General features: G+C 43.5%; 1 protein-coding gene across 1 annotated transcript in view; it reads left to right on the top strand.

Moving 5' to 3' along the window:
• BACE2 (beta-secretase 2) overlaps nt 1–25,436 on the top strand; it is a gene marked incomplete at its 5' end in the record, with an annotated part of 50,067 nt that overhangs the window by 10,189 nt on the left and 14,442 nt on the right. Inside the window, 3 exon segments of the mRNA XM_084226250.1 lie at nt 14,148–14,236; nt 21,557–21,773; nt 24,205–24,333. Of these exon segments, the coding sequence (XP_084082376.1) occupies nt 14,148–14,236; nt 21,557–21,773; nt 24,205–24,333 (435 nt within the window).

Here is a 25,436-nt window from a genome sequence, read left to right on the forward strand (position 1 = left end):
CTTCAGCTTAACTGTCAGAGAATAATCTTCTCATTACTTCTCACTAGCAAAGTCCTTCAGGGAATAACACAAACATTTCACATGATCCAAAGTGCCAGATTTTTGCATTTGAACCGCTGAGATAAACCATGTGGGGGATGGGGAGAGTTCACAGAATTTCTCAGGAGCTGTGGTTATGAGCGCTGCTGTGTGCTACATGTTCCAGCTAAAATTAACTTTCATTTGCACTCTGCTGAGCCTTCAGGTTTACCTTGAACGACCTTTGGTCTTTGGCAAGTGACCAGATGCAGCTTTTTGTCCAGGTTTGGGAGCTTTCCTCCATGGCAGGTGTGCACAACAGCATTTGCAGTTGCCAGTGGGCAAAATTCCACAATTCCAGTGCCCTGAGCACCATCAGCTCCAGTGGTGTGAATAGAATGGTTTGGGTTGAAAAGGATCTTCAGGACCATCCAATTCCAGCTCCCATCACACATCCATCACCACACAGTGGGATGTAAGCCCTGGCCAGAGTAGAAGGAAGCTTATTCCTGCACTGGAATTCTTGCTGTGCGGGGGAATGGGTTGTGGGGAGCTGCTGTTATGGTGTGTCCTGGCAGACTTTATCAACCCGAGAGCATAACAAAGTCTTTTAACTTCCTGCCCTACAAACTCAATCTGGTATCTGGAAATGAAGCTGTGTTCCTGCATGCCTCTGTGTTCTCCTGTGTAATCAAGATTTTTATAGTGGAACTTGGTTAACAATTGTAATGATGTATGAGCCACGGGCAAAGCTGGTTCATTTCCCAGAGCTGCTCCCTCTCCAGTATTAGCCAGGGGAAAGAGGAAAGTATGAATGTATGAGAAGGAGAGAGAGAAATAAACTACTCCAATAGCAGGGGAGGATCAGTGCTGCTTTCAAAAAAGAGAATTTTTTTTTTAAAGCATATCTTATTTCACTCGAGAATCAAAACTGCCTTTTAAATTGTCCTGCCAAGTTTTTAAGTAAAAGCATTGGGACAAATATGAATAAAAAACATGATTCTTATTTTTAATTAATCAAACACATCATTATAACATTGGTTATCAGCTTTTTTCCCTTTTTTTTCTTTTCTTTTTTTTTTTTTTTGTTTCCTAGTCAAATAGTCCTTCCTGCTAATGTGGAGCAGAAAGCTGATTTCTGTTTGTGCCTTTGAACTCCCTTGTATAATTCCAAGGAACACCCATGATGGCAATCAAACTCTGCATGGCAATATCCTAAATAGGTCAGGTGCAATGGGGAGCAAAAGCCTTCCATCTGTTGTATTCCCTTTATTAATTGCCAGGGAAATAAAACCACTGGAGTTGCATCACCTTGTTTGTGCTCTGAGACCTGGGACTCCCTGTGCACATTCCTGTGGCCACCAAGGATGGCACAGAGCAGTGGGAAGCTGCCTGGCCCTACACCTTTTCCCCAGAGGTGTGGCACAACTTTCCTAACAGGAAACACCACCAGAATAACCAAATTCCAGTCTTTGTGCCTGACACAGATGAACTTTCGGGTTTTATCCTAATCTTTCCCTCCTTCCCTTCCCTTGCCTGCCCTGGCAGATCCAGTCATGTCCCTTTCCCATCCTGCCAGCCCAGCAGGTGCGTGAAAGTGTGGGATGGTGGCTGTTTCTGGGCAGAAAGGGAGGAAAGAGGTGGGAGCTGCTGTGACAGGTGAGGAGGAGGTGGTTCAGGAGGGTGGGATTGGCCTTTCCAGGCTGACACAACCCAGATCTCGTGTTAAATAAAGTCTGGCAGTGCCACAAGCCAGGCCTGAAGAACAAGTCATGGCATTTTTATAGCAGAGGTCATGCCTTGAAGTACAGGGAGTTCATAGCTGGATTTCCAAGGTGTGTGCTTGTTTATTTACCTCTCCATACCCAATTATCCCAGCTAATCCAGGGATCTCGCTGGGTGACCATGGCAATGGCTGTACTTTCCTGGCCTCCAGGAGGAACAGGCTGCTTTCAGAGCCCTGAACTTGTCTTCAGCAGCAAGCTGGGTGTTCCCATGACATCATATCCATTGACTTCCATGTTTTGGCAAGGTTGGTTGCTTCACTGGTAAGCAGATAGAAAAAAACCCAGGGAAAACTTCTGCACTTTGGGTTTGTTACAGCATTTTAGGAGAACAGACTGGAAAATGTCTCTAAGCATTCAGTGTCCTTGAAGAGGAGCACTAAAAAAGCATGAGGAGGAATTCCTGAAAGCAGGCAGTAAGTACAGCTAGGAGGATGCTCTAATGAGTGGTGCCCCACAGAGTGGGTATGGAAGTGCTGCTGGGAACAGCTCATCCCAGGGAGAAGGGATAGACTTGATGAGTCAGGGGTGTCCTGCTTTCACCTCTCCTCCTCACAGCTCTCCAGGCTCTGAAAAACCTTTGCTAACAAACACTCCTCTCCAAAACTAACATCTTGACAGAGGAGGGGGGAAAAAAAACCTGGAAAGAATTGTGTCACTACAAGAGTGAGGTGAAGGGGGGGAAGAGAGGTAAGAGATCAGACCTGGCATGCAGCATTCTGAAAAAGCTGATTTTTCTCACTGCTGTCCTGCAAGTCTCATTTTCTATTTGCCTCTGAAATGTAGCATTTTTTCAGTGTTTACTCACTACCTTCAAATCAAAGAATTTTTAAATGGCTTGGGTAAGAAGAGGTCTTCAAGATCATCTTGTTCCAACCCCCTGCCATGGACAGGGACACCTTCCACTGTCCCAGGCTGCTCCAAGCCCCAGTGTCCAACCTGGTTTGGACACTTCCAAGGATCCAGGGACAGCCAAAACTTCTCTGGACCCCCTGTGCCAGGGCCTCTCCACCCTCACAGGGAAGTTTTCCCTAATACCCCATCTAACCCTACTCTGTTTCAGTTTGAAGCCATTCCCCATGTTCTTGTAAATAGTGTCTCTAAAAAAACAAAACCAAAAAATAAAACCCTCTTCTTAAGTATTGAAGGAGCAGCTTTGGCACTTGGTTTCACATCTCTTAATACAATTTAAAAGCTGGAATCTTATTTAAAACTGAGTTTGAAGTTCAGATCTTTGGTATGAGGGAGACCTTTGGAAGAAGGTGGGAACACAGGAGTGGAACTGAACCTCTCCTGCAGGGGTTCTGCCTGCTGCTGAAGGACAAGGGGGTTGTGCTGTCTTTGGCAGAAGGGAGATCACCAAAAAACTAGCAGTGCTCATGAGGCTAGGGATGCCTCCTAGCCTAAGCTCTAGAACATTAGGAATGGGCTTCATTCCTCTGATGAATTTGGTTATTTCCAGATGGCACAGTAAACATGGGCAGTGACTCACCTACAGGGTGAGGAAGGTTTAAAAATTAGTCACTTCAAGCCTTCTTGAGTTTGCCTAGCATGGCTTGACTCTGTACATATGTGTAAAACTGTTTTGGTCTTACTGCAGTTGATTTCATTTCAAAACAACCTTTTTTTTTTTTTTTTTCTTTTTTTAACTGTAGGACTTCTGAAGCTAGGTAGAGAAGAAGAGTTAAAAATGCCTTCTTTTTTTTTTTTTTTATTTGACAGCAGTTTCACTGAGTCTAATGAGCAATAGAGGAAAAGAAAAGAATGACCTGACAAAATAAATTGGAAGCTAATTTTGGAGAGCAAAAGCCTCGGAAAATTGAAATTCTGAACTGAATGCAGCTTCTAACTGTAATCATTCACTGGGTATAATACATTAATGTAGGCTTACTGATTTCATTTCCTTAACCCAAGGAAAAGAAAAAAGGCAAGAAGCCCTCCTTAATATTGTATTCTGAAAGGTAATGTAGTCGCATGATTTCTCCTTTTTTTTTTCTTGTGACTCCCTTAAAAAAGCCCAACCTCTAAAATTCTTTGACATGATTATCCTTTGTGGAAAGATCATGCCCTGAGTGGTGCTGGTGAGCAGAACTACAGCAGACATTTAACCTCAGACAGTGCCCTGTTTATTGTGGAGCTGGAAGCTCTCCCCCTCCTCAGGTCTTCCTACAGCATCCTTAGCTCCATCTGATGGCTCAAAGAGCTCAGAATCCTGCTGGACAGTGCCCAGCAGGTCTGCCCTGTGATGGTGGTGACATCTCAGGTTCTGAGTTGCTGGAATGGCTCCTGAGGTGTTAGAAAGTCTCTTTTTCCCAGCCTTGTGACCACAGAAGAAGTTGAGATTCCTTGGCTCTGCTTTTCAAGGTTGTTTATCTTCTCTTATCCATTCCATTCTCTCTCTGACCTGCTGAGGTCTGTCCAGCAGGTTGGGTTGTGGCACAGTCCCTGCCCTTGGAGTGGTGTTGGGTTTTTATACAATGAACTACATGTATTTTATTTACAATAACTTCCCAATAGCTATCACTTATGTTAGACAGTCTGTCTCTACTCTAAACCAATCCGGGAGTGTCACCATCCCAGCAGAAGGTGGAGGACAAGAAGAAGAAGGACAGGACATGCTCAGATTCCTCCATCTTGCCTCTTGAACCCCCCTTCTAAAAACCCCAAATTTCTACTTTTTCACCCTGTGACAAATTCACTATCATTCTACTCAAACCCTTGTGGCTTGTAACTCCTCTCACAAAGTTGGTAATTGTTTCCATGGGTTAAAATGGAAGGCACAGGTGTTTTTGACTCTGTGCCAGGGTCTCTGAGCCCCCTGCCAGGGCCTGGAGTCCTCCAGGGCAGCCAGAGGAATGTCCTGGGTCCCAACAGTGACACTCTGGTTTCCAAGTGAGAAAGAGTTTTATGCTGAGAAGGAGCCTGTGAAATGGGTGATGCCACTCACAAGCACATCTCCAAGAGTTAAGCTCTTTTTTAGCCATGGAATTATTGAATTAATAGCTGTGTCTCCAGCATCTGAAGTCACCCTGTTCTCCAGGGAGGGAGGGGTGAGCTCTGGATGAGACTCTTGCTAATTTAGGACACAGGGCTTAGACTTAGGCTGTCTCTAAACGCAGGCTGCGTGGGCACTGGGATTCCTCTCGAGGCTTGCAGTTAAATGTGAGAGTTGCTCCCAGTGGCATTTGGCTTCCAGCCTCCCTGTCTCGTCAGTGCTGTGCTGTAATTACCAGGAAATTGATTAATTTAGTTCCTTTACACCTACTAACAGGTGGAAACAGGCTTTTGGATTTAACAAGAGCTTTTGTGTGCACTTAAGCACAAATAGCTGATGTCTCATGCACTCCTTGAATTTCAGAGTGTTTGTGGGGGTTTTGTTAATCCTCCCTTTGTCTAGGCACTCATTATCTTTTCCATTCAAGAACGTGTGTTGTGTAAGTACAGCAGATAGACAGATTTTCCTCTCTCAAATTTGAGAGGATTTCTGCTGCTCTCAGTAAGCACTAACTCTGCTTTTGGTAAGGGTTGGTGGCTACCCTGGGGAAGGCTGATGAAGGCACCTCTTGGCTTCCATGCAACCCCATCCTTCTGAAAGGTTTGTCTCCCTGGGGGTCTCTGTGGCACCCCTACATCTGTTAAAAGACTATCACACTTTTCCTTCATCTTCTCAAGCCATTTAAAGCCTGTCAACACTTATTTACAGGTGATTTTTTTCTACACCTCTAGATTATTGTTATTACTCTGTAATTAGTCCAGATTTTCCTTAAAACCCAGTGCTTAGAGCAGAGCATGACTTCAGCTGCTGCTGGTTTATGTGAACTACAGGATTGCTTCACACACTTGGTTTTGTCTGCTATAGGATGTGAGGTGGGAGAGAGACTCGTATCTGGGGGGAGAAAAAATAAAAAAGAGGGAAAAAAAGGTTAATCTCTTCTGAAAAGGCAATGAGACAAAATTGCTACGATTCACACAGCTCTAAGATAAGCAAGTAATGGCTCATGTTCAACAGCAAAGCATGTTCACATAGCATGAATAGGATGGATGTGTTGTATGATAAATCTAGACACAGCAAATAAATTTCAGCCTGAAAAATAAGATAGCACATGAGATGGCATGTGCAGAAAGAATGCTAATGTTTAGGGAACTGAGGGCATTGGCAGGAAGGAGAGCGTAGAAATGAAGAATAGATATTTTGTTTTGTTACCAGGATTGATTGGCTGACTATTTTTTTTGTCTTTAAACCATAATAGCCTTCCCTTATTGTCAAAATGATAATATATATAAAGCACTTCCTGTAATATTTTTCTTCAAAATGACTATTCATCAGTCCCACAGTCAGATGCTCATATTTCAACTCACAATTTAGTTTAGCAAGTTTATACTTCAGAGCAATCTGTCATTTTAGCATTTGTGTTTTTTATACAAATCTCCACTACAGAAGCATGCAGTGCTCTTAAACACGGATAGATTGGCTAATCCAGATAGTACTTTGTAATCTTCTGGCAAAGAAAGAGATTATTGCTTTTCAGGCAGGAAAAAAGAAATATTCCTTCCAGTCTAGGAGATCATGGAGAGATGGGGGGGAAGCTCCTGGTCTTCTGCTGGGCCCAGTGAGGGTGTGAGAGTGTTTGGGAATAGATGTTTTAAGTGGCTGGGGAAGAGAGGGGATGTGAGGACAGTAAATGTCAATCCCAGGTCCTGGCACCCCCTGGGAATGCAGTGAGGGGAATGGCAGCAAAGGCCAAACTCTCTCTGGAGAGCTTGGTCTGCTGCTGGCACTGGTTCTCCTGTTAACTCCCCAGACTGCAAACACAGCACAGTTTCTGTGACAGACTTCTGCTGTTGTTCAAGCAGGAGTTATCTTTGGTGATAAACTTGACCTTCTGGTTTGCCCACGTTTTTGTGCAGCAATAAATCACCTTCCTTTGCATCCCCAGAGCTGCAGCCAAACGTGGGCACCACCTGCTGAACAAACGTCATTGGAAAATTAATCTCATTCTTTTTTATTTTCTTTCCTCACAATGCCTCTCTTATCTTGGCTGCATAGGTGAACCCTTCTTGTGACCATGGGAGGGGTTTTTTTTTGGAGGTAGGAGCAGATAGGTCTGTTTCCTCTGGTGAGGTGACTTCACTCAGGGCAGCACTGGAAATACCCCTCCTGGACTTGGTGTAAAATATGGGTCTGGCTTCCTCCTCCTCCTCCTCTGAGGTGAAGTATATTCCATCCAAGCTGCAGAGGATCATTTGGCTTTGGGGTAAGGTGTTCCTCCAGTGCAGGGACTGCTTGTGAGCAGTGAGAAATGGGAGAGTCCATCCCTGCACTGGCAGTGTGCCAGTCCAACAAATTTACCTATTTTTGTTTTCAGTCTTACCTTTTAAGCAAAGTGCACAATATTCTGCAAGCAGAAATCTGTCATTGTGGAGGCTTTTCAGGTTTATGTCTGACTTTGCAGTCTTCTACATCTAGAAATGCTTCCAAAAATTTCTCTTAACTCATCTTTTAAATTGCTTTTATTTCTGCATTTTCAGAGGAACAGATGAAGAATCTATATTAAAGCCTAGCCTTCTGATACCTTTTTTTTTATTGGAAAGTAGGCTGTAAATGCTAACTCTAAGTAACACAGGGGAGAAAAACCCATACAGTATGTCTGTGCTTAAAAAGCCACTGTATATTGTAACATTACTAATTTGTAGAAACAAATTGCTGAAATAACCTGACTGACAGTCAGTGCCAATAATAACATGTAATAACTGTGGGCAAACACAGCATAGAGTTACTGGTGTTTTCTTTTCTGTGAGATGGTTGTAAGCAATTCTTGCCAGATGGGCTGATAATGTAATTAGGAATCATTGTGTTAAATGAGGCAGCATTTAAATTGCCAACTAATTTTCCTATCTATTAACCAGCTTGAAAAAGAAGAGCTGTTACCCAAGTAATTTCTAGCTGCTAATCCCTAACAAGAAGCAGCACTTCTTTGAACCCTTTTTTTTAGTTGTTTTTGAAGCACTGTCTAGCAGATTATTTTCTGGAGGGTTTATTATGTGTGGGACAAAATAAGAAAGAGAATTCAGAGATGGTACAAGCTCAGGGGTGAGATGGGGTGGACTTCTACATCTACATTGTGATGGGTGGTAACAGCTCCTGAGCAGGTGATGGGATGATTCCTATTTCTGCTCTCTGCAAGGGGATAAAAACTTTTTTACTCTGTCATAGTTCACTGTGTGACATGCTCCAGCAAGCATATAGAATTACAAACCCTATTTTAAGTGGGTGCTTTGGGAGAAATCATGAAAGTATGAAAAGATTTTGAGTGGCATATGGATGCTACTGGTGTGGAATGGTTGTGCTCTTTACTGAGGACAAGAGAAAAGGGAAAAGAAAGGAGTGCCCTTGAGTCCAGTTAAAATCCCAGAGGAGGCATGATGGCTTGTAGTTTTCATCATGAAGAGAGATATCATTCCTAAAAGAGAGGAGTTTTAGATTAGATATTAGAAATAATTCTTCCTTCATGGGGGTGGGCAGGCCCTGGCCCAGGGTGCCCAGAGCAGCTGGGGCTGCCCCTGGATCCCAAGGCCAGGTTGGACACTGGGGCTGAAGCAGCCTGGGACAGTGGGAGGTGTCCCTGCCATGGCAGGGGTGGCACTGGATGGGCTTTGATGTCCTTTCCAACCCAAACCATTCTGTGGTTCTGTGAGTTCTTACACAGCCCCCTTCTTTGCTCTGCTGCCTTGTGAAGGAGACTGTCAAATATCACTAAAGTTTTGACTGAACCCCAGAGTAAATGTAAGGCTGAATGAGATTGTTTGCTGTATTTATGGCCCTACATGTGCAAATCCTATTCCTCTTTTTTCCCCCTCCCTATGCTTCAGCTGAAGCAGCAATGAAGAGCCAAATACATTTTTGCAGTCTGGTTTCTTTGCAGAATCGTGGAATAGTTAAGGCTGGGGAAAACCTTTCAGATCAAGTCCAACCATCAACCCAGCACCACCACCATGTTCACCAATAAATTATTTTCCCAAGTGCCATATCCATATGGTTTTTTAATAGTTCCAGGCATGATGACTTTTCCACTTTCCTGGTCAGTTTGGTCAAGTGCTTTATAACAATTTTTGAGGAAAATTTTCCCTAATATCTGGCCAAACCTCTCTGGTGCAGCTTGAGGCCATTCCCCCTCATCCTGTCACTTGTTGTCTGGAAGAAAAGACTGACACCAGCTCACTCCAACCTGCTTTTAGGTAGCTGTAGAAAGCCTGTCTAGTGGTAGGACTTTATTGCCTGACCTAAAAGAATTGATCAGACCTGTGTACTTGGAAAAAGTGGATTTTTCTATGGATCAGTCTTTTAGTGGGGATGAAGAGTATCCCTAGTTCAGTGTGGGTGACCCAGGGAATCACATCAAAAGCAGCAGGTTTGCAGGCAGGCCCAGGATTCCACACCTGGAAAAGGCTGTGGGTGCTAAATCACCCAGACAGCTGCTTCAAAGAAATCCATTTTGCACTTCCAGCCTGTGGGATTCGTTTAGTTTTTCTGGAAGTTACCAAAACCTCCCAACCTCAAACTAAAACAGGGAAGAGGAACTTTTCCAAAGTCTGTGCAGGGTGTGTACCAGAACAGAGGCAACTTTTGTCCCAGCTAAGGGAGAGGAGCAACCTCTCTGCAACAAAAAATGAATGATTGCTGCTCTCACTTTCCCCTGAAAATGTGAAGGAAGTCACTTTCTGAATGCATGGTGGATAACTGCAAATTGTTTTATGTCAGGCAGTTAAATGAGGCATGAATAACAGCCAGTCTAGTGTGGATGTGTCATATTGACATCACCTGCTGAACCAGGGCAGGTGCCTGAACCCCAGACAGCCAAAGCTTTGCTGAGTGAAAAAATGATAACACATTAATAGGAAATTTTTGGTTTTTCTGGTAGCAAAATGCAGTAATATTTAGCAATGGAAGGCTTAAAAATATTAAAGACACAGTGGTAAGTTAAATTATTGAAGCTGTGTAGCATGCAGTAAGTGCTATTTGATGCTGCTGTGGAATCAAGCACTGGAAAATTTAAGGGATCCTTGAAGTATTGACAAAGTGTTCAACTTCCAGTTGAAAGAAATCATTGGGACTGGGGAATTTTTAGTGTCTCTACCCCTTCAGAACAGAAAAAAATATAAAATGCATGACCTCCAAGGCTTCTGCTTTCAGTGTTCATGACTTTCAGTAAACAAGTTTGCATTTGCTTCTTTTTATAACCACAAACTAATGGCATATAGATAATGTCAGACTCCTTCTGTGAGTTTGTCATGGCAGAGGTGGATGTTCCTGTCCTGCTCACTGTAAAATAGGGATCTTTATGTGCCTCCTGTTGATAATAACAACTCTATTTGCATATAGCAAATGCAGATAGCAAAATAATCTCCAGGTACTTTACTAGGTGCAGATTTCGTGTCCCACAGCTGTGGTTAAAGTGACCTTTGGGGGGAAGAAACACTTGAGTGGATTTGCTCTCAAGTGTCTGTTGTGCAGGCCTGAAATTGAACTTGGAAACCACAAAAAAAAAAAAAAAATCCCCATAAAAGGCTTTCCCTCTTCCAAAAGCAAAAGGAAAGAAGTTTTTCATTGGTTTTAATGCTAATATCTAATCTAGATATTAGCACTCTGGCAGTTTGAAGCCAGGCCCTGCAAGGCCACCCTGAGCTCAGCCCAAAGCTTCTCCTGTGCAGGTGAGCAATGCCAGCTGTGCCAACCTTTCCTGCCAGCAGAGCTGCTCCAGCCCTCTGCTCATCCTGGAGCCTCCTCTGGGCTCTCTGCAGCAGCTCCAGCTCCTCCAGGGCTGGGGCAGCTCTGCAGGTGGGCTCTCACCTGAGCAGGGCACAGGGACAGAATCCCCCCCTCACCTCTGCCCACCCTGCTGTGGATGCAGCCAAGGACACAGTTGTTTCTGGGCTGCAAGCTGACATTTCCAAGGACATGTCCAACCTTTCAGGCACCCCAAATCCTTCTCAGCAGGGCTGCTGTGCATGGTTAAGACAGGACAGGATGGACAGCCCTGGACCAGGGCTCCTTCAGTGGCCACCTTGTGACTTTCCAGAGCTGGCCTGAAGCTGCCCCAGCAGCTCCAGTGGAGACACCATGAAATCGCCTCTTAATGAGATGTGAAGGCACTAAAGAAAATTCAGGGGAGAAAGGGAACTCAGTAAGTTATACCCAGCCTAAAATGAGCTGCTAATCACTGGCCCTATTGTGAGGACTACAATAAATCAGTGTCTGCCCTGGCTGCCTGCATCTCATTATGCACAAACATGTGGATGGAGAATGTCAGCCTCAATAGCATCTGTCATGTGAGCTCTGCTGTGTCCGAGTGGGCTGGAGCCTGCATGCTCAGCCAGCTTTGTGCTTTGCCTCTTTCTTTGTGGGGGGATATCTATTTTCTTCTGGAAATCTTGATTTGCTCCGTCCTGTGGGTAGTAAATCTGCCCTTTCCTTGGATGGTCTGTGAATTCCGTGGTGATAACATTGTGTTTAAGGTGTGGGGGGAAAATATCTTTCATGTGTGTCATATTTAGTGATTTTTGTTGGGTTTTGGTTGGGTTTTTTTTTTCTCCCCCAAGTCCTCCTCCGTTTATGGTGCCATGCATAACACTGAGGCTAAGGCAACACCTACATGTATTTATGCAGCTGATGTATAGTGCCCATTGCTCAAGCATCACAGACTACCTCGGAAAGGCTAATTAATTTAAGCCCTGCAGCACCCCTTTGAGGCAAATTTTGTCAGTCCTGATAGATGCAGGCACACATTGTAGCTCCTCTTTGTTGTTTATTTTTAATATGATTTCTATGCCAGAGAAGGGGAGGAAATGAATAGTTTGTACTTTGTTAGGTAGTTGAAAAAATGTTAGGCTTTGATAGCATTGAAATGAAGTATGTAGCAAACTTTGGATTTTATTGCAGAGCCTCAGAGGTTCTTATTTGCTTTTAAAGCCTCAGCTCCTGGAGCCAAGTGAACTTGTGGATGTCCTTTTGTTCTTAGATGACTCTGTCTAGCTCATGTGGTTGCCAAATAAATTTTAATGTATTGTCTTTGCCTAATCTAAAATCTGGGATGCAGCTTTGCTCAGGTTGTTGGTTTGTTTCTTTTTAGTCTTAAAATTTCTGCAAGATTAGGGCTGGGAATACCAATGACAGAGTGTGCCTGCAGTTCAGAAGAGATTCTCAGAAATTACTGGTTGGTTTTGTGTGCTTGTTTAAATTTCAGAGTTCCTCAGTCCCATACTATATTAAAAGGGTGAAACAAGGGTAACCATCACCTCCCTTCTCCTCTGTGAGCAAACCAAAGATGTTTTTAAACATTGACTCACACTTTTTGTCTACACTCAATCTTATTAGAGAAGGATTCAGCACATCTTTTTAAAATGCTTTATTCTCCTTTGTGTTTACACTCAATTCTGAGCTCAGCCCTTTTTCTCCCCTTCCTTTGTCAACACCAAACTTATTTCCCTGATCATTCTCTCTTGCCCTTCCCACTGCAGATCCCAAGCTATATCCCATCTTAAGGAGTGATGGGGACTTCCAAAGGGGCTGGTGTGAGCTGGCTTTAAGCTATGGGCAACCAAATCTTCATGTCTCACTCCCTCCTACAGGAAAATTCCTAATTGTGGGGGTACTAATTGTGGGTTTCTTTGGGTCTGCATTGAAGGCACTTGAGATGGTGTTTCATGTTCGCACTCAGGTGTTTATTATTTCTTATCAGTGAAACAGTCTCACTGCTGTGAGTTCTGCAGCTTTTCATTAGAAGGCACAAAGTGCCCAACAGTCTCTTGTTCCAAGGACTTTTAAGACTGAACTATCCAATGAAGAACTGACACCTGGATTATTTTCCCTTTTACCCCAATAACTGATCCCACAGAGCTGCAATGGGGACTTTTCTGCCCAGTTACAAAATGCCACCCAAACCAATGGAGAAGGAGGAAGAAGAAGGTGAAGAAGAAACCCAGGACCACACCCTGTGCCCTCCATCTTGCTTCCATCCACAACAGACTAAAAATCCCAAAACCTCAATTTCTCACCCAGTGACACACCCACACTGCTCTCTATGATCTATTTCACACTTTAGTGGATTCCAGTCTATCTTGAAGTCTGGGAAACTTTCTCCATGGATGAGGGTCAGAGTCAGTGCTGCCCTGGGGGTCAGGACACCCCAGAGCAGACAGAGAAATATTCCCTGTGCCCTGGGTTTCTACATCTAATTCTTTATTATTTTTCTGTGGAGCAGGTGTTTTAAGCCTGCTGAGACCATGTTGTCACCAAAGGAGGGAATCACCCTTTTCTGATATCCACTCCTACCACATCCATTGCAGTGGCTGTCTGATATGGCAGATTTTTCTTGGTATCTGTAGGTGAGGAACCTGATCTGGTTTGCATTACAGCCCTGTGGCTTTGCCAGGGAGGCTTGGGAAGCATCCAGCCAAGAGCAGGGGAAAAGTGTGACCACTGATTTGGTAGCAGTAGAGTAAGTCTGACTGACTTAAACTCACCATTTAATGCCTCTGTACCTAATGTGGTTTCCAGGTCTCACTGAAAGAAGTGATCCTGCTTTGCCATCCTGCAGCTGTGATGGACCAGCCTGGCTACCTGAGCTAGATGAGGAAAGGAGGTGTCCCATTTTGTCCTTGTTTAGGCAATTTTCAGCCTAAATCACCCTCCCAATCAACCAAACAAGTGGCCCCCTCTTAGGCCACCTTTCAATCACAGTGTTAATAAATCTGCCATCCTCATTTGTAAAGGTGGTAAAGGCTGTGGAAGATTGCTGCTGCTCAGGATGAACTGGGCATTGCTCCTGTGTTTGCCAATCCACAGAGCAGCTTCATGCTTCTGCTTATCTCTGTCTAACCTGCACTCTGCCCCTACCTTGAAATCTCACAAGCTCTAAGACAAAGAGAGCTTTAACAGTCCATAATTCAGCCTGTGCCCTGGACTGGTTGCCAAGACTCATGGGTTGGGCCAAAAGAAATTGGAGATGATCAGGAATTCATCTGCTGTGCAAATGTGGGCTTGGGCCAAAAAGAAATTGGAGATGATCAGGAATTCATCTGCTGTGCAAATGTGGGCTTGGCGGGTTTTCCCCCTTCCAGGAACAGACTATTTTAAAGCTTTTCAGCAGGATCAGCTATTTTGGATGGGCTGCAGCAGCATATCTTTCCCAAAAGTGACACTAAATTTATTTCTCAGGGCAATGCTCATCATGATTTTAAAACTGAAGATAGTTTAGACAAAAACTGCAATGATTTTTTTGTTCATTTGTTTAATTGGATATGCAAATCACCTCTTCTTTCCTTTCTTTTTTTTTTTTTTTTTTTCAGTTAAATATTCTGGTTGACACTGGGAGCAGCAATTTTGCTGTAGCAGGTGTGCCTGATCCTGATGTCACATCCTACTTCAATCCTGAGCTGTAAGTACCTGTTCTGCACCCATGGTGGAAATCAGGGGTGGGGGTCTTTTGGATTCTGGCTCCTGCATGCAAGACAGGATGATAAGGCAGCTCCTGAGGCTCCTGTGACATCCCATGGGAGTGGGGTGTTGGCTGCCTGGTGGGAATTTTGGATTTGCCTGATGTAAAACCCTGCCTGACACCATGAACAGCCCCGCTGGTGACAGCACAGCTGAGCTCTGAGTGAACATCAGCAGCACTAATTAGAACTGGAGAAAAGAGAAGATGATTACAGGGTAAAAATCATTTGCAAAATCACACCAATTTCTTACCTGAATAGACTTGCAAGGAATTAAAAGTTTCAGTATGCTTTGCCTTTGTTTGAAAACAAAAATTAAAAGCTGGTAATTGTATCAGTTACTTGACATTTCATCCAGAAGCAAAATTACTTAGTCAAAACCTAATTTGTTGTTCAGTTTGGCCACAGGCCTCAATCAGTCAGTGATCTGGACAGACCTTGATGAATCTGGTTATTTATAAAATACAACTTGGTGGTTCTGGTGTTTGTTATGCACTAAATTTGCTGTGTTTAGCATAAGCTGACATTAATCACAGCCGAGCTTTGTCTGTCTGAGTCACACTTCTTCTTCCTTCCTTTCTTCCTTTCTCTAGTTTCAATTATTTCAGGTAAACGTCTCCAAAATGCAGGCTCTATTTTTGGCTGAAGCATATGGATAAAAATACTAAGAGTGCTGGGAAACTGGGGAGTATCACCCCTCTCACTACCTCACATGTGTTTTAACATGGGGTTTTACACTTTTCTCTCCAGTAAGATGCACTGGGAATGGAGGGAAATCTATAATTTCCCTGCTGCTTACCAGAGTAGCCTCACCTCCTGTCATATATTTAGAAGTTAATGGAGATATTTCACATCATGGTGATATGATTCAGGTCTGGAAAATCTGGAATTTTGGAGAGCTATTCCTGATGCTACTTGATAGCTATTTCTGCACTACTGCAGGGTTTTTAAAAATATTTTAACTTCATTTAAATAAATAAATTGTAGGGATGTTTTCCCTGCCAGCCACCTATCCCCTTCCATAGGCAGTGGCTAGAGAAAACTTAATTGCAAGAATTAAAAGGACAAGTATTCTTTCTCTTAATTGATGTTATTTAGACTGGAAGGACAAGGCCTCTCTCATCAGAAACAAGACCAGCAGAAACAGCAACAGCAGAGCTTGTTTTGGGAGAAAGACAAACTGAAATCATGTGAAGGTTACAGTTTCTGATTGTGTTCTCAGTGAACACTGTGTTTTGAGAACTTTAATATAAGGTTAATAATGATACCTTGAAGTCCAGGCCCTAAAGAGTTAGTGAAGGGTGATTTGTAAAATTACTCAAAATCAAGTCATTACCTGATTTTAAGTCATTACTTAGAAGTCAATCAAGTCCAGAGAAATTGCAGCTAGAGTTTCTGGTTTGGGTTGCACTGATGAAGTCCTGCAGTGGGCTCAGAATACAAACATTAGCAGACTCCTGGGGACACCATGCTTCTCCCATTTTAAATATTTTAACTACATTTAAATAAATAAATTGGAGGGATCCTGGCCCCAGTGAAATCAGGTAGATATTTTAAAAATGTTGGTTGCAAGAAAGCTCTGTAGGTCCCCAAGCACACATCCCAAATGAGCTGGGGCTGTCACCAGAGGGGGTGAGCCATGGCTGAGCCCAGCCAAGTCCTGTAATCCTCTGAAGATGGAGAATCCATGCTCTGCTCAGGCAGAGTGTCATGCCAGAGTCTCCTGGGGAGGAAATATTTCCTGTTGTCCAACCTCAAAAACTGTAACTTGTGGCTGTGGCAGTCAGCATGGCAGCCTCTCCCTTTGATGCAAATCTTGAGTGTGCAGGCTGTCCTTCATGTAGGCTCTTGATGAAGACCTTCACAGAACAACAGAGTCACTGAGGTTGGAAAAGACCTCCAAGACCATCGAGTCCAATTTGTAACTACTCCCCACCTTGTCACCAGCCCAGAGCACTGAGTGTCACATCCAGGCCTTCCTTGGACACCTCCAGGGGAGATGAGTCCCCCAGCTCACTGGGCAGCCCCTTCCAGTGTTCCACAATCATTTCCATGATGAAATTCCTCCTGGCTTCCAGCCTGAGCCTCTCTTAGCACAGCTTCTGTGTGTCCTCCTGTCCTGTTGCTGTTGCATGGGAGAAGAGCCTGACTCTCACCTGGCTGCAGCCTCCTGCCAGGGACTTGTAAAGAGTGAGAAAGTCTCTCCTGAGCCTCCTTCTCTCCAGGCTGTGGAACAGTTTTTCCTCCACTCTCAACCTCTGGGGCTCTGCTGGTCAGGAGTCAATGGCTCCTTTGGACCCAGGGGTGCAGCTCACCTTCAGCCCACACCATGGCTGGTTTGCTCAGCCCCACATCCTCAGCTTCCAAATGGGAATGCCATGGCAGGTGGTGTCCAAAGCCTGACAGAAGCCAAGATGTGCTACAGCCACTGTTCTCCTCATCTGTGCCTCCAGTCCTGATGTAGAGGGGAGTGAGATGGGTCAGGTGTGATGTGCACGTGAATTCCTCGTTGAGTGTCTGTGACTGCATGACTGTCCTTCACCTGCTTGGAAATAGATTCCAGGAGGTTTTATTTGAGACTTCTCCTGGCTGGAGGTGAAGCCCAGTCACTTCTACTTCCTTGGTGCTTCTGCTTTTCTCTTTTGGAGACTGGCCTTAGCATGGACTTTTCCAAGAAGTCAGAACAACTTCCCTGGCATTGTGATTTAAACTCCAATTGCAACTCAGCCCCACACAGCCACTCACTCACTCCAAACCCCAAACATTTCCCCCTTCTTCCCCCAGCTATACATGCTGAGCATGGCACCCTGGTGTGGGATATTCCTGGGGTCAGTTGGGGTCACCTGGCTGTGTCCCCTCCCAAATTCTCATGCACACCAAGCCTGGCAGCAGTGGGGTGGGGTGAGAGGGAGAAAAGACCTCGGCTCTGTGCAAGAGCTGCTCAGCAATAACAAAAACATCTCTCTATTTCCTGTCTTCTCCTGACTGGAGGTGAAGTCCAGTCACCTCTACTTCCCTGGGTGCTTCTGCTTGTCTTTTTTTGAGAGTGGCCTTTGGGTAGACTTTTCCCAGCTGTCAAAACACCTTCCCTGGCATTGTGATTTAAACCCTGATGGTAACTCAGCCCCACACAGCCACTCACTAACTCACTATCTCACCAAAAGCCCAAACATTTCCCCCTTCATCCCCCACCTGTACATGCTGAGGTGTGGGATATCCCTGGGGTGAGTTGGGATCAGCTGTCCTGGCTGTGTCCCCTCCCAAATTCTCGTGCACACCAAGCCTGGCAGTGCTGGGGTGGGGTGAGAGGGAGAAGAGACCTTGGCTCTGTGCAAGAGCTGCTCAGCAATAACAAAAACATTTCTATATTTCAACTCTGTTTCCAGCACAGATCCAAAACACAGCCTGTGCTAGCTGCTGTGAAGAAAATTAACTCCATCCCCAGCCCAAACCAGCACGCTTGGTTGTCATGATTTTGCAGGGATGGTAAACAGGGGCATTGATACCACATCAGCTGGATCTGTAAAATTACCCAAGAGTGACCTTTGCCCACGTGTAAATGAGAAAAACGACCTGTGGGCACTTCTCTTCCTTCCTAGGAGGAATAGTTAAGAGAGGAACAGGGGGGTTCCTCTCATCTGGTAATCACTCCTGCAGTTTTTCCCTATATTGTCATGAAGTGCTTCCGACATCTTAAACTGCAAGTTGAAGACAAGGGGGAAGAAAGATTAGTAATTTGTTAAATTAATGGGTTATGAGTTATAGATGTGTGCTTATTAGAATATTCATGTTGTGTTGGAGAGAGTGATGGGGCTTAATTTCCTGGTGCCACACTCTTAGTTTAATTTTATTCAGATGATCAAAATCAGAAATTGAATGCATGATTCTTTTTTGACTGAAATTGAGGGGGGTGCATGGGAGAGGCATTTCAAAGGACCTAGAGAGTAGGTTTTTCAGGAAGAACCCTCCTGGAGCAATTCAGAACTAACTTTTTAAATTATGTTGTGTATCACATAATCTATCTGATATAATCCTGCTGTTTAATTATCTGGCTCTTTCTTTACAAAGTGAGTAAAGCTGTTACCATGCAGTCTTTTAAAACTTGGGTTTTTGAGTGGCTCTGACAAACCTTTGCTGTAAGAAGTTCTGAGTTGGCTGTGATAATCATGCTCTATAAGTCACCATGATACAGAAGGTTTTGCAAAATTACCTGATTTGTCCTGAACTGAAAAGAAATCACTGTGTTTGTTTCTCATGCTGTTGAAAATAACAAGTAGTTTTGTTGAGTACTCTACTTATGATAAAAGAGCTACTTAAACAGACATATAAAGGGATTTTTACACTTGAACCCGAGTGATCAGTGATGGCTCTGCAGCAGTATGTAAATCTGACATGCTCAGGGCTTTCAGTATTCAGGAGCAGTATTCAGTTTTATTTCAGTAAATAAATAAAGAGTACTACTACTGCCTCACCATCTGAAGCTTCAAAAGCAAGCTGCTCATGAATTGATCTTTCCAAGAGATAGGGAAGTAAGAGAAATATAGGCAATAAATTGAGGTAATACAATAAGTATTGTATTACTTACCATCAAACCAAAGAAACAAAGCAGTTTGTTTTGCTGTTTTTGCAGTGTGATCCTGCCAGGATGGTTGTGTGCACTGTACAGGTTGTGGTTTGGGGTAAATTTTAAATTTTTGTGGAAGCCCTGCAGATTAGATGGGACTTCTTGGTTAGAAATCAATAATTTCTGTTGTATTTTCATGTTTGCTTTGTCTTAAAGTTGTCGGTGAGGTCGGTGTTAGCAGGGCTTCCTGCACGTGGTGGATTTGCTGTTGCCATGTTGAGCTGGCTGCAAAGGGATTGTGACATGAGAAATAGGATTTTGGTTGTGTTTTGTTCTGTGCTGTGTGCTGGTAATGAGGATTAACTCTGCAAGAGAAAATTACCCCATTGCTGGTTTGCTCAGCTGGGGCTCCAGCTCTGCGTGAGTTTTGAGGATTTCTGGTGGCTGCTTTGGAGAGAAGATAGGAATGGGAAGGAGAGGGAGAAGGGAGTAGGATCCCTACAGGACCAAGATCTAGGAGCCCTTATTCCTTGCCTCTTGCCAAGATATACTTTGTCCTGCTGGAAGAGGTGAATTTCTTCTTTTCTCATCACAGCCAAAACAGCTTGTTTGTAATTTTCTTTTCTGTGCCATGTGTTTGTTTTATAACACTCAGCCCATGAATTACAACTAGTCTCTAGGTTTGACCTCTAAAGTTTTCTTCCTTTAGATCAGTGAGGTGGAAAGGTGCAAAAAAACCTGTGGCTGATTACCTGCAAGAGGTTGGGGAAGTGGTTTTGCAGAACAGAATCTAATTTACTGCAAGATCCCTTCCCATTTTACCCATTTTGCTCCTTGAAGGAAGTAATAAAGTCTCCTCTTCAATATGACATTTGTGAACTTTACAGATGACATGAGTGTCTTCATATCCATTTCTGCAGGCGGGGAAGCTGAGGCACAAGGGGTGAAAAAGGGACTTGCCTTGCTTTTCCACAGGAAAGGTCAGCAGCTGTGCTGGAGAGTGAATCCAGTCTTTCTGTGTCCTGGTCCACTGCTCTGCCTGCTTCTGGAAGAAGAGCTGTGTGCTGCTGCTGTTCTAGTCATGCACTGCTTGTATCTGCAGATTTGCTTCACTTTATTCTCCCAGCACTCAATTTTCTCTCTGATTTCAGATGTTTCCTCTTCTGCTGCTCAGCCAGACACTTTTCCCCATGAAGAAAAGTATTTTCCCTTTCATTTCTTGCCCCTGCAATTTCCCTTATGCCACTAATTATTCAGACTCTATTTTGATTTATTAAATGCCCTGCCAGAGTCACAGAGGTGTTCTGAGGACCCTGCCTGAGCAGAGATGTTCCTTTGTGTGTGTGTCACACAAATGCAGAATCACACAGGAGCAGTGGAAGTGATCAGGTGCAGGTAATAGCAGTTATCTCCGGAACTCCTGCATTTTGAAATATTATCTCATGTATTTCTGCTGCCTTGGATGTTAACCCTTGAAGGGTTAAGTCTTGGGAGTGTCAGGAACTGCTTAGGCTTAGAGCCTGGCCTCCCTGCCTTGGAAGAGTCAGTTGCATGGTCCATATGACCAAAGTGTCCCTCAGGACAAAAGTCTGAATTATGGAACTTGTCCACGTTGCCATCTGAAGGTTGTTCCTCATAATAATGAAAATGACCCCAGATTCATGCTGGTGAGCTCAGGCACAGGGCCTGTGAAGCCACTTCATGTGGCTGTTGGATTAAAGCTGGATTGATCAAAGTACCTGCACCTGATAAATAAACTCTTTCCCTTTCTATTGTTCTACACACATGTAAAGATGCTGTTATAATTATTTATTTATGCTTTCCCCCCCCCTTAATTTACTTCCCAAAAAGCCATGAAAAGTCTCTTGAGATGAACTGAGTGTGGTCATCTGTCTCTCCAGAAGAGGAGAGGATCCAAAGTGAATTGTGAGGGATCTAGAACTTTTGGAGCTCTTCAGTAGAGATGTGTGTGGGATATGAGAACAATGCTTATGGATTACAGGTCTTTAAAATGAAAAATCTTTTACTAATGGTTTTTTTAAGCTTTTTAAACAGGATTCAGTTCCCTTCTTTAGCTTGCCATACTTAATTGCTCCTTTGCCTTTACTTCCCTGGTCTAGAAAGACTTGGTTCAGTTTGTCCTCCAAGTCAGTGAATCATTTGTTAATAATATCAAATTCTACTTACTTCCTCACAGATAGGTCAAACTGCAGATTTAGGAAACCTCTGTTTTACTGCTGATACTCACAATAATATTCCAATTTGCCCAAAAAGGATCTTTAGGAATATTAATGGGGTATTAGTCCACAACATTTCAATTTTAGATTTGAATTCAGCAGCTTTCTATTGTCTAGTGCCATATAATACATTCCTTCTCCAGTTAAAAAAGTGTTGCTTCTATGGACCTGTTTGAGTCAGGGACACTGCACTAGGTGACATAATACCTTAGATTATTTATTTTTTAAAAAAACACTTTGTGAAGAGCTGAGTTACTGATTGCTTCTGGATAAAAATGGGGGTTTGACTTTTGGGGTTTTTTAATTTCTGCTTTTTCCTGATTTTAGGAGCAGTATGAATACATATTTTGCATGCTTAATTTACCTTTTTTTTTCCCCTCTCTGGGCAAAACTGAGTTGGAATATATTCTGTGGTCTTGCATTGTAAATGAACAGAATCAGTGTGTCCTTTCCTTTTAAAGGTCAAGCACATACAGATCTCAAGGGATTGAGGTGACAGTGAAGTACAGCCAAGGCAGCTGGACTGGAGTGCTGGGCACAGATGTCATCACCATGCCCAAAGGACTCTATGGCAGCTACACCATCAACATTGCCACCATCCTGGAGTCAGAGAACTTCTTCCTGCCAGGGGTTAAGTGGCACGGGATCCTGGGTCTTGCCTACGATGCCTTAGCCAAGGTAAACCATCCCTCCCCCCTGATTGTCTTTCACAAAGACAACAAACAGAATTGTGTTAAAATCAAGCCAGCAGAGGATCTGTCAGCATTAGGCTCCACCCTTCCAGCCACTCCTTCCTACAGATCTTCTGTCTTTGTTCCAGAAAGAATAAATTGGGTTGTGGCAGTGCCACAGTCCTACGTGAGGATTTTGGCTTTTCTGGTGATGGAAATGCTGATTTTAGCTCCTCTGGAATGAACTTTGACAGAGTTTGTAGTACCAGAGTGTGGCTGTGGGATGTGTGTGGAGGGAGGTATTAGAGCTCTGAGGATACTTCTCAAAACTGGTCCAAGGCAAAGTCCTCAGCAGTTCATTCTAGGACATTCTCTGTTCATCAAGTAAAAGTTGAGGTGTGCTGGGGTACCAGTTGTGGGTTTCTCTGGGTCTGCATTGAAGGCACTTGAGATGGTGGTTCATGTTCACACTCAGGTGTTTATTATTTCTTATCAGTGAAACAGTCTCACTGCTGTGAGTTCTGCAGCTTTTCATTAGAAGGCACAAAATGGCCAACAATCTCTTGGTACAAGGACTTTTAAGACTGAACTATCCAATGAAGAACTGACACCTGGATTATTTTCCCTTTTACCCCAATAATTGATCCCACAGAGCTGCAATGGGGACTTTTCTGCCCAATTACAAAATGCCACCCAAACCCATGGAGAAGGAGGAAGAAGAAGGTGAAGAAGAAACCCAGGACCACACCCTGTGCCCTCCATCTTGCTTCCATCCACAACAGACTAAAAACCCCAAAACCTCAATTTCTCACCCAGTGACACACCCACACTGCTCTCTATAATCTATTTCACACTTTAGTGGATTCCAGTCTATCTTGAAGTCTGGGAAACTTTCTCCATGGATGAGGGTCAGAGTCAGTGCTGCCCTGGGAGTCAGGGCACCCCAGAGGAGAGAGAGAAATATTCCCAGTGCCCTGGGCTTCCACAGAGGTGGATGGATAATTTCAGAACAAATATTAGCTACAGTATTTCCAGGAACATAGAATCAAGCACATCCTGCGCCTCTGGAGGCAGGAAATTCGGGTAGAAGATTCAATTAAAACCAAAATGTATAACTTTAAAATCTAAAACTGAAAATGTGATTGGAAAACTACGAAGTTACCATTTTCAACCTTCACTTCCCATAGTGAGTTCTACTCAGACAGAACAAACGATTCAGCACTGCCTGATGAGTCTGCTTTACTCTGGAGGTGTGGGAGAGTAGTTTTTATTGACTTCATGGACTGTCAAAAGGAGGGAGAGGGAGAGGGAGAGGGGAGAGGGGAGAGGGGAGAGGGGAGAGGGGAGAGGGGAGAGGGGGGAGGGGAGAGGGGGGAGGGGAGGGGAGAGGAGAGGAGAAGAGAAGAGAGAAGAGAAGAGAAGAGAAGAGAAGAGAAGAGAAGAGAAGAGAAGAGAAGAGAAGAGAAGAGAAGAGAAGAGAGAAGAGAAGAGAAGAGAAGAGAGAAGAGAGAAGAGAGAAGAGAGAAGAGAGAAGAGAGAAGAGAGAAGAGAGAAGAGAGAAGAGAGAAGAGAGAAGAGAGAAGAGAGAAGAGAGAAGAGAGAAGAGAGAAGAGAGAAGAGAGAAGAGAGAGAGAGAGAAGAGAGAAGAGAGAAGAGAAGAGCTGTTCTCAGACCTCTGCTTTGGGCAGGCAGAGTACTCAGGGCATTTGTTCCTCCCTTCTTCCAAGGACTTCAGGGCTGTTGGCTTCTGAGGCTGCTCTGGGCTTTGTGTAGTGAGAGCACTTGGCCCCTCTGACCCTGTGCACACAAACCTGAATTACAGGGAAGTTGCAGCACTCCAGTGACTGCAAAGGAAAACAGGACCTGTGGTGTCAGGAAGAACCTGGCCAGTACCCAGCTGGAGAGAGCGTGCTTGGGTGTGAAGTTCTTCAAGAGAAAAGAGAGGAAATTTGGGCCACTCAACTCAAAGTTCGTTAGAATTCAATAGTGCTGAAAAACTGAAAGTCTTGACTTTAAAATTCCGCTTTTTAACTGTGGGAAGGAGTGAAAGGCAAGTTACCTTTGAGTGTTCTAATAACACAGAGACTTTCCCAAACAGAAATTATCAGTGAGAGTTTCTGCCCAAAGCTGGTGTTTGAGTTTGGAAACTGCAATTGAAAATTACTCCTGTGTTTTAGGGATTTGGTGGCAGCAGTGCTGACAGTGGTCAAGAGTAAAAATGTTTTTAAAAACAACAGAAACAGAAAAATGACAGATATTGGGGTTTTAATGGCTTATTATGTCTAGAACTTTCATCAGCTGCTTGTCAGAAATTCAATTTACTCATGAAAAGTGGTCTTGTTTGAATGATTTGCTGGTTTCTGTGAAGAAACTTTCTAATGAACCCTGCAATTCTTTTTTTGTTTGTTTGTTTGTTTTGCTTTTTCAACACCTTCAAGCCTTCCAGTTCTGTGGAGACATTCTTTGACTCCCTCGTGAGGCAGGCAAAGATCCCCAACATTTTCTCCCTGCAGATGTGTGGTGCTGGACTCCCTGTTTCTGGAAGTGGTACCAACGGAGGTAGTCTTGTGGGTATCTGTCAATAGGAGAGGGAAAATGTATCTTTGTTCATCTCTCTCCCTCTTTTCTCTGACTCTCCTGCTTCTGCCAAATTTAGTGTTTAAATATATTTTTTGTATTTTAAATAGGTTTTCTATTTTTTTAAAGAAAAGCTAAGCCCTTAGGCAAAAATTGAGTGTTATTTATTTTCCTTCTCAATTCTTCTTTTTTTTTTCTCTCTCAAGTTTGAGTAAACTTTTCATCTTTTAACAAAGAAAAACATGAATGTTGTGGTGTTTCCTCAGGGCAGATTCTGCTATATTTCTCAAACTGAGTAGTCCCCTTTGCAGCTGATAAATTTATTCAATCTCATCAAAATGCTACAGTATTTTTGTTTTATGTGATGTGAAAAGGGGGAGAGGAATCAAGGGTCTTTTTTTCTTTTTTTTTTTTTTTTTTTTTGTCAACAGCATATTAAAGGGAAAAATCTGTAGATCAGATCTCCTGCTTGCTGTTGCTCTGGGAAGTCTTTCCATCATCTTTAGTGGGACCATGAATTTGCCCATTCTGTATCTGGAATTGGGAGGTGGAATGACTGTTCCCAAATGATGCTGAAATAAACATCTCAGCACAGGAGCTGATCACAAACACTTATTTTGAGGAGAATTCAGATATTGTAAATGTTTTTCATATAACTGAAGACCAAGAGAGAACTTTCTTAAGTTCAGAGTCCACAAATACTCCCAGCCCTCCTCTGCCTAGGTTTTGATGGAAGCTAAGAGTGATAGCAGTGACAGGATGGGATTCCATTCTGGATGTGTGTAAGAAAAAATGAAATCTTCTTGGTCAGTATTAAAGCTTTTCTGATCTGATAAAGCAAATTAATAATGTGTAAGTTTATTATTCTGTCCCATTTTTATACATTGCCTAGATTTATCCACTGAAGATGCTGTTTTTAAAATTAAAACTGGAGTTTTCATAACAGAATCAGTGTGAGGTTGTAGGTGAAAATGCTGATCATTTGGCCCAGTATGGGAATTCTGTTTGAAGCACAGTCTGTTTAATGTCCAGATGTTTCATACTGCTCTGTTATTGACAGAGAACTTGACACTAAAATCGTAACAAACGATGC

Source organism: Fringilla coelebs, assembly GCF_963513975.1.
Source record: "Fringilla coelebs genome assembly, chromosome: 2".
Classification (NCBI taxonomy): domain Eukaryota; kingdom Metazoa; phylum Chordata; class Aves; order Passeriformes; family Fringillidae; genus Fringilla; species Fringilla coelebs.